General features: G+C 32.7%; 3 protein-coding genes across 7 annotated transcripts in view; 1 reads left to right on the top strand and 2 right to left on the bottom strand.

Moving 5' to 3' along the window:
• Positions 1 to 2765, top strand: part of LOC126888226 (von Willebrand factor A domain-containing protein 8) — a 138753-nt gene extending 135988 nt beyond the window's left edge. For all 3 annotated transcript variants that reach the window (XM_050656289.1, XM_050656288.1, XM_050656286.1), the window contains exon 15: positions 2605 to 2765. In XM_050656289.1, the coding sequence (XP_050512246.1) occupies positions 2605 to 2710 (106 nt within the window). In that variant the 3' untranslated portion in view covers positions 2711 to 2765. The remainder of the gene's footprint in view (positions 1 to 2604) is intronic.
• Positions 2766 to 12157: 9392 nt separating this feature from the next.
• The window catches only part of LOC126888230 (zinc finger protein 239-like), a 73878-nt gene continuing 69368 nt past the window's right edge, over positions 12158 to 16667 (bottom strand). Inside the window, exon 6 of one of the 3 annotated variants that reach the window (XM_050656300.1) lies at positions 12158 to 13469. In XM_050656300.1, the coding sequence (XP_050512257.1) occupies positions 12813 to 13469 (657 nt within the window). In that variant the 3' untranslated portion in view covers positions 12158 to 12812. Of the gene's footprint in view, positions 13670 to 16667 lie in introns of all 3 variants that reach the window. The other 2 variants (XM_050656299.1, XR_007699463.1) reach the window with 2 other exon arrangements.
• On the bottom strand, positions 12360 to 12752 carry LOC126888095 (protein krueppel-like). The gene has a single exon (XM_050656117.1). It carries the CDS (start codon positions 12750 to 12752, stop codon positions 12360 to 12362), a length of 393 nt encoding a protein of 130 aa, XP_050512074.1.

The raw sequence follows: 16667 nt of genomic DNA, 5'->3' as shown, positions 1-16667 counted from the left end.
TCACCTAGTGCCCAGAGTTGCTGCTAAGGCACATCATCTGGAGTTTCGTGGGATATCGGCAATAAATTAAAGCAAACAGATTATTCGAGGGTTTTTGGGATGGCCGAACACGAATATGACATTACAACCGACCCTCGGAGCACCTGGTGCCCAGGGTGAATGATCTCGAATTTAGAGGGTTTTTGGAGGTCGATTCTGATGGCGTATTCATGTTCAGCAACCACAAAACTCCTCGAGTAATCTACTTGCATCATTTTAGTGTCTGAAAGCCTCGAAATTTAAGAATATGGCGTGTATATCAGTCACCCCGAGCACTAGGTAAAGATCTGTTTTAATGTGACATTCTTGTTCAGAAGCCCCAAAAACCACCTGAGTAATCTGTCTGTATCAATTTACTGCCGAAATTAGTATATAAATATGGTATAGAAAAAGCTTAACAAATAAAAAGGTACCATAAAATATCATTTTATCATAATACTAAAATACAGGGTGTCCCATTTAAGAAAACTCAGAAAATACTCATTCCGAGTTTCAACCAACCCCGTATACTAAAATTAAACATTTTGGTATACTATTAATAACTGACAAATAGTAGACTATATTAAAAATCGTTAAACATAAATTAATAGAAATTTGGATATCAAATCACTAACAATATGTATAGGGTGTGAATGTTCCTACAAAATTAACAAAAAAAAACCTAATTATATTTTAAACTACCTCGTATAATATTTCAAAACACTAAATTTTATTAAAGAGAACATCGAGTAGAATCCAAAAATGTAAAAATATACAGGGTATTCCATTTAAAAAAACATAAATTTGTGTCACCCTGTCAAAACGGGTAGCCCTGTATATTAGAAAATACGATTAAATCACAGTCCTATCTGTGGCCCATGTTTTACCTAATTAACTTTTTTCGTATATCTTACGACAAACGAGTAATTGGACTTTGTCACACTAATGCCCCACCCTGTATACAAAATAACCATAAAACCATCCTGTCTCTTTGTAAATAGACTTATATTAAGATTCTTGAAACATATGCAAAATGGCATGACTTAGAAAATCATTGACTTTTTCACGAATTTTCTTACAAATCTAGGACTCCTGCCGTCTTACAAGAACCGTTTAACCTTCCTGCCGAGTACCGAAAAGGTATTGATTGTATTTACGTATTATAACTTTTTAAAGGCAGGACTAAGAAAATCACGGAATCAGGGTGAAAATTTTCCGCAGAATTTTCCAAGGGACAACTATACTTAAACATTAGGAGACGTCATGCCAATATTTTTTTGAGCATTTTGAAATAAATATGTTTCGTTTATTTAGTTGGCAGGACCTAGAAAATCATGAAAATTTCATTATTTTCCTTACATGTTTGTATACATATATACTCCGTTACCCCGTTTGCAACCCTCCTGCCCAAAAAATTTTCTTCATAAAATCGATAGTATCCTGTCTATCTACGGATATGGCAGGACTTAGAAATTCATCGCAAAACCCTATTTTTATTTTTTGGGAAAATCTCATTTTTACAGGAAAATGTCACAGGAAATTTGTGGATGTTTCCACAGATTGTAAGTACATCGTCTACCCTTCCAGTAGGTATTGCAAAAGGCAGGACTTAGAAAATCGTGGCTGAACTTCTGTATAATATCTCCCAGTCTATTACGGAGACCTAGAGAGAGAAGTGAGAAATCAAGTACAAAAAGCAAATAGATTGGCAGGATGCCTTAATAACACTATATGGCGAAACCGACATATTAACACTGAGATGAAGTCAAAAATTTATAAAGCCAGTGTAAGACCAATAATGACATATGCATCAGAAACAAGACCCGATACAGCCACAACACAAAGACTACTGGAAACGGCAGAGATGAGAGTACTGAGAAGAATTACAGGAAATACACTGAGAGACCGAAAGAGGAGCGAAAATATTAGAAGACAATGTAACGTACAGAATGGGGGGAGACACGTGTGGTCAAAATAGCACGAGATAAATCACCAATCGGTAGAAGTATCGGCCGACCGCGCAAAAGATGGAGTGACAACCTTCCATAGAGGTATCAATCTGCCAATGAACAAGCAGAATTGCTTATAAAGAAGAAGAAGAAGAATATCTTTACGGTTTCACTTGATTTTTCCAACCCCGCTAGAGTGTTGATGTAATTTAGTTGAAAAGTGGTCTACAAAATGTCCTCACAAATAAATTTGACGTGTTTTTGTACATTTTTATATTTTCTATAGGGATCTAATTATAGAGGGTGGCACCCTCTATTTTTTAAGTTCTGAACTCGATACTTAATATCTTTAAGGTTTTACTTGATTTTTTCAAAAATACTCCAAAAGAAATTTTGGAGTTCTCAACTCGATTTCACTGTATCACTCAACCCCTCGTTCCATTAAAGATTTTAGGGGTTGTGTCCGCCACCGCTAGAGGGTTGATGTAATGTAGTTGAAAACGTATACAAAATTTCCTTCTCACAACTAAATTTGACGTGTTTTTGCATATTTCTATTGGCACCAAATTATAGAGGGTGGCACCTTTTCAAATTGACACGCTGTATATGTTCTTAATGATTTTTCTTTTTTTTTTAGGTTAAGGAGGAGTTTACCAGCTGGAAAAGCTTTTATTTGCAATGATACTAAAGAGTTACCACATATTCTAAAGCAAATATTTTCGTCTTCTGTTGTTAATAACTGAATTTTAAATTGTTGTGTACATTTATAAGACTAAATATATTTTTGTTATGTTTTTATATGTATATTTTTTTTTAATTTAAAAGTATGAGGAAACAATTAAATACCAAACGTATTTCCTAAACCACAAATCACCTATCTAAAATGCTTCATAACAACGCAGTATTTCGATATGAAATTCAGCGCTTCCAAGAGATTTGTATCGGAACTAATCCAAGCGGGAAATTTCGGGAGAATTTCAAAATTTAATTTTTTTATATATTTAACCCCTTCGTGACAGGATCGTCATTCGGCAAGTCGGCTCCTATATACGGATTTGAGCGCTTACCGGGCGGCTTCGCGCGTTCTGTTAAAATACAGTATCACACTACAACTAATTAAAGTTAATGGAATAATAACACTAATTTTAGAAATAAAACTATTTTTTTTATTATTCTAAATAGTATGTGAGGTGAATTAAATTTTATCCATAAAATACCATTTTAAACAAAAATTATTAAAAAAGATAAATAAGATAATTCGGATGGAATTCCCCAGAATATTGTGTACTTGATATCGCCCCAGTCTCCTAATCTGGGAAATTCCATCCGAATTACCTTGCAAGGGATAGTAAGGTAAGTTGTAAACAGCGGCACAGTAACTTCACCTCCCACACAATCCCATTAGTCAAACATCCAAACAACCTTATCACTGTATATCACCAATCAAATTAACTAAATCTAATCTCCTTCTGGACATCACCCACTTTTGGGCGTGGTTTCCCCACTTTTAGATTTGAATAAGGTAATTCGGACGGAAGAAAAATACCCGAAATATCATTCAGATGGTGGCCCGCCGTATATGGCGAACGAAACCATTATGCACCCGTGTGCATCACCGTACTGAGCGGACAGTCAAGCATGATGCACACGGGTGCATCACCGTACCGAAGGGGTTAATGGCATATACATTAGTCATTCGGCCAGTTTCAATAAAGAATATACAATCCTATCCCTAATACAAAATCAATATAGTAATACAATAAATAATACATTGATCTTGAGAAAGCATATGATAGAGTTCCTCGAGAGATTCTGTGGTGGGCACTCAATAAGAAAGGAGTCTCTGGTGAATATGTAAAGATTGTGAGGGAGTATATAACGACTAGTGTTAGGACAGGTGTGGGAGAGACTGATAAATTTCATGTGAACGTAGGATTGCACCAGGGCTCGGTGCTTAGTCCGTATTTATTCTCATTAGTTTTGGACCAGACAACAGCGAAACTACAGGGTAACATTCCATGGTGCTTAATGTATGCTGATGATATCGTGTTAGTAGGAAATAGTAAAAGAGACTTAGAACAAAAACTGGAACAGTGGAGACAAGCTCTGGAGGAAAAAGGTTTAAAACTTAGTAGGACAAAGACAGAGTATTTGCAATGTACATTTAAAGATGGAGTTACTACAAATAACATGGTATCTTTGGATGGTTAACTGATTGTAAAAAGCAATAGTTTTAGGCATGCAGCAGAATTAGGGCTGGATGGATGAAGTGGAAGGAAGCGAGTGGTGTGCTGTGTGACAGGAAAATTCCAATGAAGTTGAAGGGAAAATTCTATAAAACAGCCATAAGACCGGCTATGATGTACGGAACTGAATGTTGGGCAGTGAAAAAGAAAGAAGAACACCGAATGCATGTGGCGGAAATGAGAATGCTTAGATGGATGAGTGGAGTGACAAAAAAGGATAGTCTAGGAAGTCTAGGTGTGGCACCAATTGATGCCAAAATGAGAGAGCATATATGTTGAGATGGTTTGGTCATGTTCAACGTCGAGACGCTAATGACCCAATACGAAGAATTGCTGAAGTGCAGATTCCTGAAAGGAGTAGGAGAGGAAGACCAAAGACGTGGGGGAGAGGGACGATTAGGCAGGACATGTTGGTAAAGGGGATTAATATTGATATGACTCAAGATAGAATTGTATGGAGAAATGCAATTAGGGAAGCCGACCCCGCACAGGGATAAGGCAAAGAGAATGATGATGAATACAATAAATAATACAATACAATAAAAACAATGATTGATCTCTGATAAAGTGATATAACATTTACGATAAGAAAGGATGCAAATCTGAACTTAAATCATAAAAAATTTCATGCTCGCGTACAAATCTTATAGGACCGTGCTTGTATCTGACAAGAAATCTATAATGATATTGTATATTTGTTGTGAGCCTGTAGCCAATACAGACTGGATATTGAATGAAAAATTAAATTTGGGTGGAAAAATTTAAATATAGCTTAAAATATTTAAACATAATGTGGTAAAGTTGAAAAAAATTTGCATTTGAAATTTTAAAATCAGCAAATTATTTTTAAATTCAAATATACGAAATACCATTTGAGAAAACATAAGACATGGAAATGTAAATTCTTTAATACCCGTAAAACTCCTTTGTATATATTTTTTTTACAAACCATTAAACATATACAGGGTCCAGAAGCTCTCCTGACAAACCAAGACCGGTGATTGCTAGTGCAATCACTATGTAGAAAATGCTTCAAGTAAATACATATTACATGACCTATATTTAACCATATGTTTTGCAGCTAAATACTGTCTACGAAGATATAGAGGAGGTTCTTGTGCTTCAGCAAGAATTGCATGATTTGGTGATGACAACATCGCGCCCAAGCATAACTTAAGTGCTTTAGCTTGGATGCGATCCAATATGTTTAAGTTACTGGTAGAAGCTGATCCGTGTACACCCATAATCCACAATCGATCTTATGTGAGCTCTATAGAACATGAGAGACGTATTAGGGTGAGCTCCCCAACTTTTTCTGCATATAACTTTGAGTAAATTTAGACCTTTCTCACATCTTTGCTTAATATAGCTAATATGATTGGTCTATAGCAATTTACTATCCAGGACAATGCCTAAATACTTATAACTAGTAACTGAAGGTATAGTTATAATCATCGATAGTAATAAAATCTTGTGTCCGTAATCTGTGCCTAGTAAAGCACAGTTGGACCGATTTATCAGACGATATACTAAAACCAGAATAGGAAAGCCACCTCTTTAAACAACTCACAGCATGGTTCATTTTTTGCAAACAGAGATCATACGTCTTATGGGTGACATATAGACAAATATCGTCCGCGTACTGTATTATTTTAATATTGTCATCCAACAGATCATGCAAATAAGCTGTATATACAGGGTGTCCCAGACTAATTTAGCCACGCTATCTCTCTTAAACGAATAGAGATTTTCGAATGGGACAAAAAGTGGTCAATTCTACTTGTAATACACTTTAATATGGCGTAGAAAAAAATCATCCCCTAAATATTCATCCCTTAGTTACAACCCCTAACTTTAATTTTTTTAATAGCACCCTGTATATTTTTTTATAGTTTTGGATGTGGTCTTCTATCGTCTATTCAACACATTTTTTGAAAATAAAATCGTTTCGTAAATAACCAAGAAAATATGAGTTCAGTTTGGTTAATTATGTGTCCCAGACTAATTTATCCAGGCTATATTTCTTAAGCGAATAGAGATTTTCGAATGGGACAAAAACTGATCTATTACATTTGTAATACACTTTTGGGAAAAAAAATTATCCCCTAAATATTCATCCCTTAGTTACAAGCCCTAACTTTATTTTTTTTTAAATAGCACCCTGTAAGTTAGGGATGAATTTTTTCTACGCCATATGAAAGTGTATTACAAATGGAATAGATCAGTTTTTGTCCTATTCGAAAATCTCTATTAGTTTAAAAAATATAGCCTGGATAAATTAGTCTGGTACACACAATTAACAAAAATAAACTGATAGTTTGTAGGTTATTTACCAACCGATTTTATTTTCAAAAAATGTGTTGAATAGACAATAAAAGACCACATCTAAAACTATAAAAAATATACAGGGTGCTATTAAAAAAATTAAAGTTAGGGGTTGTAACTAAGGGATGAATATTTAGGGGATGATTTTTTTCTACGCCATATTAAAGTATATTACAAGTAGAGTATATCACTTTTTGTCCCATTCGAAAATTTCTATTCGTTTAAGAGATATAACGTAGCTAAATTAGTCTGGGACACCCTGTATATTAAAAAGTAAAGGACTTAGAATAGATCCTTGAGGCAGACCATTGGATATAACGCGTGGTCCATGTAATATGTTATTGTGGTCTCGAACATATATTTTTCTATCCTTGAACATATACAAGATATTGGTTGATACTTTGGCATTAATACCCATTTGAATCATTTTCTTCAACAAAATATTCAAATCTACCACATCATATGCTCCTTTTAAATCAATAAATAAGCATAGCAAGTATTCATTTTTTGAAAAACAAATTTGAATATCCGTCACTAAATTTGTTACAGCGTCTATAGTTCCATGACCCCTCCGAAATCCATATTGCGCACTCGGTAATATAAAGCGTTACTTTCAACAAAATGTTCTAACCTAAGTTTTATCAATCGTTCAAACGTTTTTGTAAAGCATGACATTAAAGAAATTGGACGGTAAGATGAGGGTAAACTTAAGTCTTTTTGTGGTTTAGGAATGAGACATATGATAATATCTTTAATTTGTTCTGAATTGTCTTGCTTCATCCACCAATCATTAAATATATTTAGTAAGTATAGCTTTGCAACCTGTGGAAGACTAGATAAAATTTTGTAAGTGAAACCATCTAATCCGGGAGCCGTACTGCGAGAAGTTTTAAGTGCTAAATCAAGCTCAGAAATATTAAAAGATTTTGACATGTAATCAGACTTTTCATAATATAAAGGTTTTTTATCTTTATTTTCCGAAAGAAAATTAGAAACAGATGCCGGAGCTAAATTATCTAATATTTTATTTATTAAGTCTTCAGACAGAGGAAGCGTTTTTTTGGAAAAGGATTTATTGCTAATAGATCTAACCACATCCCATATTTTTTTAATTAATAGATAGATTTTAATTAGATTAATAGATCATCGTATTCTTCATAAAATTCTGCGCATATTTGATTTCACAAGTTTAAGTCTACCTTTGCAAGTAAGAGGTGGGGAACCTTGTTATGAAAAAATGGCTGTAAGTCCGGTTCTGCTAAATAGATTTTTGCAAACTTGGTCTCGTTGAAAACAGCTCTTTTTCCTTAATGTAATAGTTATAATTTGGAAATAGCCTAATTAGTAATATGCCAGCTAGGAGGCGCTTTTTAATTTTTTTCAGAAATCTAGTTTTCTTTGGAAAATATTAAACACAAGTATGCATTTTTAATCCTGTATTACAAAATAAGACCAAATTAGCAACATAATAGCGAAAACAGCATTTCGATTTTTTTTCTATCTCGAGATATTTTGAGAAATGTGTAAATTTTAAACATAACTGATGTTGTTACCGGTAAACGAAGTTCCGGAAATCAAAGTGGAAACAAGTAGTGTGCTGTGGAAAAAAAATAGAGCATAGCACTTGCGGAGTGCCGACAGAAGTGAATACTTCTTATAGATTCGATTATATTCGGTTCGATTCAATTCGATTAGATTTAATATATATCTTATGCCTATAATTTAATACATATACATAATATATACCCAATTTAATACATATTATATACTAGTGATTTTACCCGTTAATTTTAGAATTATTTTTCTTAATAAAGTAACAAATATTTTTTTCAATTTGGCGAAAAATCTAATTATTCATGAAGTATAGGAAATACTTCGTGTAAAGAATCTTAAATAATGCATGGAAGAGTTCGTTTATTATTAGATAGGTACTCCCGTTAAAGGGGAAGCCCTTATACAAAAGTAACCTTTTTAAAGTTGTTAATACATTATGTATTTCTTTTAACCTACATATCCTCAAATTGTATTTTTTAACATTTTATTTATTTTATATAATATTTATTTACTATCAAATTTGAAATAATTTTTTGTTAATTTCTTAATCCTAAAATTAACGGGTAAAATCACTAGTGTTTGTCAAACGTAGCAAAGAGTTTAAAAATCTCACAATCGCCATAAAACCTCATGGTGATTGTAAGATTTTCAAACTCTTTGCTACGTTTGACAAATCATATTGTTTCTTAAATTGGGTATATATTATAAATTAAGTTATAGGCATAATTGGTATACTCTTAAATAAAATTAAATTTAATTGAATGGAATCGAACCGAATATAATCGAATATATAGGAAATATTCACTTCTGTCGGCACTTCGCAAATGCTACGCTCTAATTTTTTCCATAGCGCACTACTTTCCTCCAGTTTGATTTCCTGAACTTCGTTTACCGGTAACAGTATCAGTTATGTTTCTAATTTATACGTTTCTTAAGATATCTCGAGATAGAAAAAAGGTATCGACATGCGTTTTTCGCTATCCTGTTGCTAATTTGGTCTAATTTTATAATACAGGATTAAAAATGCATACTTCTATTTAATATTTTCCAAAGAAATCTAGATTTCTGAAAAAAATAAAATAGCGCCTCCTAGCTGGTATGTTACTTATTAGGCTATTTCGAAATTATAACTCTTACATGGGCGAAAAAGAGCTGTTTTTAACGAGACCAAGTTTGCAAAAATCGATTTAGCAGAACCGGACTTACAGCCATTTTTTCATAACAAGGTTTTCACTCACCCCCACCTCTTATTTGCAAAAAGCAGAGTTAAACCTGTGAAATCAAATATGCGCATAATTTTATGAAGAATACGATGATCTAATTTCCAATGCCCTTTCATTAGGCAAATTTTTTAAAATTTTGTTTTTTAAATTTTTGTTATTTAGTTACGCCCTCTAGCGGTAGACTTAAAATTATGAAAATAATTTCCAGGCTTTTCCCGAGGCAACATTTGTTATAAATTTTTTTTCCCAAAGCTGTAGTATAAACGGTTTAGACCTGGATCCCGCGTAAGAAAGAAAAGTTGATTACTAACAAGCTGAAAATTTGTTAATAGCTTAACGGTGTCTAGTCGGACAAACTTTGATGCACGGGAACACTGGAACAGGGGAAGTTTTAACTGTGGAGCATGATAAACGTGTCGTCCTGACAAGTTTATGATTGTGAAAAATAGCAAGTTGTTTTTAAGTTTATTCGATAGCCAACGTTATGTAATATATGCGAAAATGTTTGTCCGACAAAAATGTTGGGCATTTTAACGAGTCCGACACGTAGAACATGTCACATCACAGGAATTATGTTGGTGATGAATAGCAGTCTGATTTTTGCATGAGAGTTTAATGAAAGGTTAAAAAAGCAATTGGAAGTTCTGTCCGACAAAATTAATGGGAAGTTTTCGTAGTCGGACATTCTAAACAGGTAAGATATAGACAAAAATGCTGGTGATAAATAGCTTTCCGACAAAGACGAAATTTAATTAAGTAAATTATTCCTTACCAAGAATGACTGTTGTCGGAAAAAAATAAGGGGTAGATTTTGTAGTCGGACAATTTAAAAAAATAATTTTTGAAATTTCAATAAGGGGTGATTATTCTATGTCAAAAGTACCTGCAACTGCAATCAATTACAATCGATATCTGTCGATTTATGTCAACATCATTTATAGTAGATCAGGCAAATTATATTATGGATTGAGTGGTCTAGCTATCTTTGTCTGCCACATGCGCGGGATCGCTTGGTTAAAAGAGATAGATTGACCACCTATCGACTTTTTGCACTGTATTCCCTGTCTACCCTTATGTCTATGAATACATTTCCATTTAAGAAAGACTGTCACTTTTGACAATAATTCATAACAAATTGCAATCGTAACTTCAAATTTAAACTAATCGATTTATTTTGGCAGCAAATTATTTCTTGCCATGTGACATATTAATTACATTATTTCATTTGTAGAAAGTTGAGAAAAATTACGTTATACAATTTTAGTAATAATTTATTTAGGTACCCTTTTTCAATCAAGCAAAGCATTATAGCACGAAGAATGATATTCAATAGAACTTTCACAATTATCTGGCAACTGAACCTCATTGAATTGATGACCAAGTATTTTACTAACTTTGTAAAATGTTCGAAAATTACTCAAAAATGTTCCGTTGAATGGTTTCACTTTTGATTTGGCGACTTAAAATTTAAACTGTTGACACTCAAAAATAGACACAAAAACACTCCATAGTTAATATAAATTTTAATTTCCAACACACGTGGCAAACAGAAACTCAGAGACCATGTACTTTCAAATACTACTTTGTATAGCACAAAGTGTCACACTGACAAATGCAGCCTTCTAATACATACTTCTAAGCATAATGTGTCATATTTATGTCTATTCTTATAAGCACCGAAGTTTTAGACTCTTCACATTTTCCAATGTCGTTTACAGGGTTAAGATTTGAGTATGGAAAAAAATGTATACAACGTTTTTTGTAGGAAATTTTCCGTACTTTCTGATGCGCCTAATTAGAAAACTCTAAGAGATTGCTTTCACATGTTCTTTAACATTTTTTATTGTCATTTTGAGAATATCTAGAACAAACTCGACCCAAAAAAATAATTGTTTTGCAATATATACATGCATTGATATTTACCTCATTGTTTTTGGAGTGTGCATGTATATATATGCACATGCAAATATGTGAATATAAATAATAATATACAACTAAAATAGCTTTATCAATATGTGACTAAGTCATTCTGAAAAAATGTTTTTTATTTATTTCCTTCGATTTGCCCAAACTTTTTGTCCGACATATAACTTTTTGCGTTACAAAATATAATTTGTACATTAACAAATCAAAATTAGCTTGCTATTTATCACCAACATTTTTGTCTATATCTTACATGTTTAGAATGTCCGACTAGGAAAATTTCCCATTCATTTTGTCCGACAGAACTTCCAATTGCTTTTTTAACCTTTTATTAAACTCTCATGCAAAAATCAGACTGCTATTCATCACCAACATAGTTCCAGTGATGTGACATGTTCTACGTGTCGGACTCGTTAAAATGCCCAACCTTTTTGTCGGACAAACATTTTTTCATATATTATATAACATTGGCTATTGAATAAACTTAAAAACAACTTGCTATTTTTCACCATCATAAACTTGTCAGGTCGACACGTTTATCATGCTCCACCGTTAAAACTTCCCCTGTTTCAGTGTTCCCGTGCATCAATGTTTGTCCGACTAGACACCGTTAAGCTATTAACAAATTTTCAGCTTGCTATTAATCAACTTTTTTTTCTTACGCGGGATCCAGGTCTAGTTCCTGAGATATGGCCGAGATCCATTCTTATTGGGACACCCGGTACATGTTTACCGTTAGAGTTTTTAGAATATAAAAATCAAATAAGTAAACACTGGCATTTTTACTAAACATTACTATCAAAACTAATTACAATTAATAGATATTTACAGTGTCTTTCCATTTCTTTTTGAGATGATAATTCCAACTTCACATCGATAAATTGCTCTCTCATTGAGGTGGTGTTTGTAAATAAAATAATATTAATTAAGTATTTTTATTTAAATGTAAGTGTGGTTAAAAATATAAATAATCATAAATAAATAGTAAAGTCAATCGCGTAACAGTATTCTTAAATGACATATACCACAGTTCCTGCTTTACTAAACTGTTTATAACAAGTTTCACACTTTTAAGGCTTTTGACTACTATGTATCCTTAAATGCATTTTCAAAGTTCCACCCTAATTAAATTGCTTAGAACAAATTTCACACTTGTAAGGCTTTTCACCCGTGTGTATTCTTAAATTCTTATTCAATTCTCCATCTTGAGTAAATTGCTTAGAGCAAACTTCGCACTTGTAAGACTTTTCACCAGTATGCATTCTCAAATGCTTTTTCAAACTGCTTGCTTCGCTAAATTCCTTAAAGCAGATTTCACACTGGTAAGGCTTTTCTCCAGTATGTACTCTCAAATGCTTTTTCAAACTGACTGTTTCGCTAAATTCCTTAAAACAGATTTCACACTTGTAAGCCTTTTCACCAGTGTGTATCCTTAAATGCCGTTTCAAATTTCCACCTTTATTAAATTGCTTAGAACAAATTTCACACGTGTAAGGCTTTTCTTCAGTGTGCATTCTCAAATGCTTTTTCAAACTGTCTGCTAGACGAAATTCCTTAAAACAAATTTCGCACTATTAAGGCTTTTCTTCAGTGTGCAGTCTCAAATGCCGTTTCAAACTAGTTAAATGAGTATATTGCTTAAAACAAATTTCACACTGGTAAGGCTTTTCTCTAGTGTGTATTCTCAAATGGATTTTCAATTTACTTGCTTCTGTAAACCCCTTAGAACAAATTTCACACTTGTAAGGCTTCTCTCCAGTGTGTATTCTTAAATGACTTATCAAATGTCCACCTTGACTAAACTGCGCCAAACAAATTTCACACTTGTAAGGCTTTTGTCCAGTGTGTATTCTTAAATGCGTTTTCAAGTCTCCATCTTGACTAAATTGTTTAAAACAAATTTCACACTGGTAAGGCTTTTCTCCAGTGTGTATTGTCAAATGCCTTTTCAAATTTCCTGCTAAACTAAACTGCGTCAAACAAATTTCACACTTGTAAGGCTTTTCTCCAGTGTGTTTTTTCAAATGTGTTTTCAAATTGACTGCTATGCTAAACTGCTTAAAACAAATTTCACACTTGTAAGGCTTTTCACCAGTGTGTATTCTCAAATGGATTTTCAATGTACTTGCTTGTGTAAACCCCTTAGAACAAATTTCACACTTGTAAGGCTTCTCTCCAGTGTGCACTCTCAAGTGTATTTTCAAATTACTTGTTGTAGCAAACTGCTTAAGGCAAATTTCACATTTGTAAAGCCTTTCTCCAGTTTGAACGATTGTATTTTTGTTTAAATTATTTATGCCAGAGAAATCCTCAGGGCAAGCAAAATCTTCATAGTTTAGACTTCGTTTAGGATTCTTCATAGGTCGTTGTTTTTTACATGAAAATGTAGGTAACGTTTTTATAATTTCCACTCGGTTCTTCTGGGAAAAATCTAAAATAAAAAATAACTGAAGTTAGCAATATATACTAATAATAAAAAAATAATTGGCCTACAAAACAAGAGCTAAACTAGAAACTAGAAATGTATAACAAAGGTAGCTGTGGCAATATGGGTGCCGTGTCATGAAGGTGTGCATAGATGTCCACCTTGACTAAATTGTTTAGAACAAAGGATACCGCACACATCTTATGGAAAAAATAATGTCACTCAACTACAATAAAATTTACATTAATAGATTCGTCTCAAAATTACAATGATTTTGTATCATTACACCAACTCTTAATTTTAATATAACAAGGGCGTAAATCAGGGCCGCGTTTAGGTCAATTGCCGCCCTAGGCAATTCTCTAGTAGCCGCCCTTCAAACATGTACCATTTTTGCGAAAAAAAAATGCAAGCAGAATTTTTTATTTAGGGAGCGTTCAAGTATTATGTAACGCGATTTTTAAAAATTTTTGACCTCCCCTCCCCCCTACGTAACGCAATTTTTGAAGATTTTTGACCACCCTCCCAACCTGCGTTACGTAATACTTGAACGGTCCATTAAATAAGAAATGTATTGTTTGGAAATGTATTAAAATGAGGAACATAGAATTTATAAAAAATAATATTTTACACAAGTGAGAAGAACAAAAATCACACTGATCACAGTATGGTATGAATTCACTTTTGACCGGTGAAAATAAACACAGAATGTTTTACAAAAAAATGAAAACTTATGATTATGTATAATTTGCAATTTGCACTAGTATAAGATAGGAATGTGTTGCGTTATTTTTTAACTGTTATTTCACTGAAGCTATTTCACACTGTTACATCATTTTCATAACAACTGAAATATTCAGGTAGCTGACTACTTTTTTAATTATTGTAGCCCTATAGGAAGAAAACCTACCCGTGTCCTGTCTAGAGTTCACGTCCGTTTTTTTAATTATTAACAATTTAATTTGTATGTAATTTCTACATACATTACATATATGCAATTTGCATATTGCAGACATCCAAAGTGAAAGCTATCCTCCAGCACCAAATTGTTCTATATGGTCTACATAATGTTCAGAAAAAAGTCATACCATTTTGAGCGTCGGGTTTGGGGGGGAGAGGCGGGAGAAATCGGTAAATTCGTAGTTTTTTAAGTTTTTCGTCAATATTTCTAAAACTATGCGGTTTAGCATGAACAACCTTCCATACAAAAATGTTCTACATTAAATTTGAAACAAAAAAGGTCCTCTGCATAATCCGTCTAAAATGCACGGCTCCAAAGTTATGGAGGTAGTATAGTATAATTGGTCCAAAAAAGGCCTAACCCAGACATTAAAAGTAAAAGTTTTCCTCCAACACCAAGTTGTTCTATATGGTCCAGATATTATTCAGTAAAAGGTTACACCATTTTGAGCGTCCCGTTTGGGGGGTAAATAGAGGAGAAATCGGTAAATTAGTAGTTTTTTTATGTTTTTCGTCAATATTTATAAAAATATGCTTTAATGTTCTATACAAAAATGTTCTACATTAAATTTAAAACAAAAAAGGTCCTATACATAATTGTTATAAAATCAACGATTCCACAGTTACGGAGGGTGAGACTTTTTATATTTTTTGAGCAATTTATAATATTTTTACTGATTGAAATAAATTTTCTTTAACAGGATTTGTGATTTCAGTGGCCGATGGTATGTTAGTGATAAGCCCTTAAAGAATTAAACGTCAACCTCACCACCCAAAATCATCTTCAATTGCCCAAAAAATATAAAATGTATCGAAAACCTCCACATTTCACCCTCCGTAACTCTGGAACCGTTGATTTTATAACAATTAAGGATAGGACCATTTTTGTTTTAAATTTTATGTAGAACGTTTTTGTATATAACATTGTTTACACTTAAACATAGTTTTAGAAATATTGACGAAAAACGTCAAGAAATAACTAATTTACCGACTTCTCCCCCATCTCCCCCACAAAACGGAAGCTCAAAATGGTGTAACTTTTTACTGAACAATATGTGGATCATATAGAACAATTTGGTGTTGGAGGAAAACTTTAACTTTGGATGTCTAGGTTAGGCCTTTTTTTGGACCAATTATACTATACTACCTCCGTAACTTTGGAATCGTTCATTTTAGAAGGATTATGTATAGGACATTTTTTATTTCAAATTTATTGTAGAACATTTTTGTATAAAATGTTGTTCATGCTAAACCTCATAGTTTTAGAAATATTGACGAAAAACGTAAAAAACTACGAATTTACCGACTTCTCCCCCCTCTCCCCCCCAAACCCGACGCTCAATACCTTTTTTCTGAACATTATATGGACGATATAGAACAATTTGGTGTTCGAGGATAACTTTCACTTTGGATGTCTGGGTTATGTCATTTTTTGAATCAACTGATATTACTATTAATGATTATAGAAAAAGTTAAAGTATATTTTAATAAATAAATTATTTTTATTAAATAATAATTTATTGAACATAATTTATTCATTAAAATATACCTTAACTTTTTCTATGATTAATAATGATAGTATCATTACAAAAAATGGATTTTTGAGAAAATATTATTTTTTCAAAAATTATTTAAAAAATTAGACTGTTTATTAATTAATAAATGTCTAGACAAATTGCATATTTGTAATTTACACAAAAGTACATACAAATTAAAAGAAGAAATATCAAAATTCATTGAGTAGATCCCAAGATATAGAAAATGGTAGTAGTTTTAAGTTGCTTTTTTAGTTTTTGAACTCTTGCATTTTTCGGCTCCCGCCAGGTAGCTGACAACTGTTTTAATTGTTGACCTATAGGATGAAAACGTACATGTTTCCTGCCTAGAGTTCGCGGTCGTTTTTTAATTATTAACAATTTAGTGCAATCAACGCAGAAGCTCCCCCTTCACTTACTATGATTAATCATCATTTGAACTACATTTTTAAAAATTCGAGTAAAATATCATCTTTCCGAATACCTATGTAAGAAGATGTTTTCTACGG

The sequence above is a fragment of the Diabrotica virgifera genome, chromosome 7 (genome assembly GCF_917563875.1).
Source record: "Diabrotica virgifera virgifera chromosome 7, PGI_DIABVI_V3a".
NCBI lineage: Eukaryota > Metazoa > Arthropoda > Insecta > Coleoptera > Chrysomelidae > Diabrotica > Diabrotica virgifera.
This window is presented reverse-complemented; position numbering and strand designations above follow the sequence as displayed.

Bases quoted from the DNA above. Each gene is read 5' to 3' on its own strand.
- LOC126888095 (XM_050656117.1), bottom strand. From the start codon at position 12,752: ATGCACACTGAAGAAAAGCCTTACACGTGTGAAATTTGTTCTAAGCAA.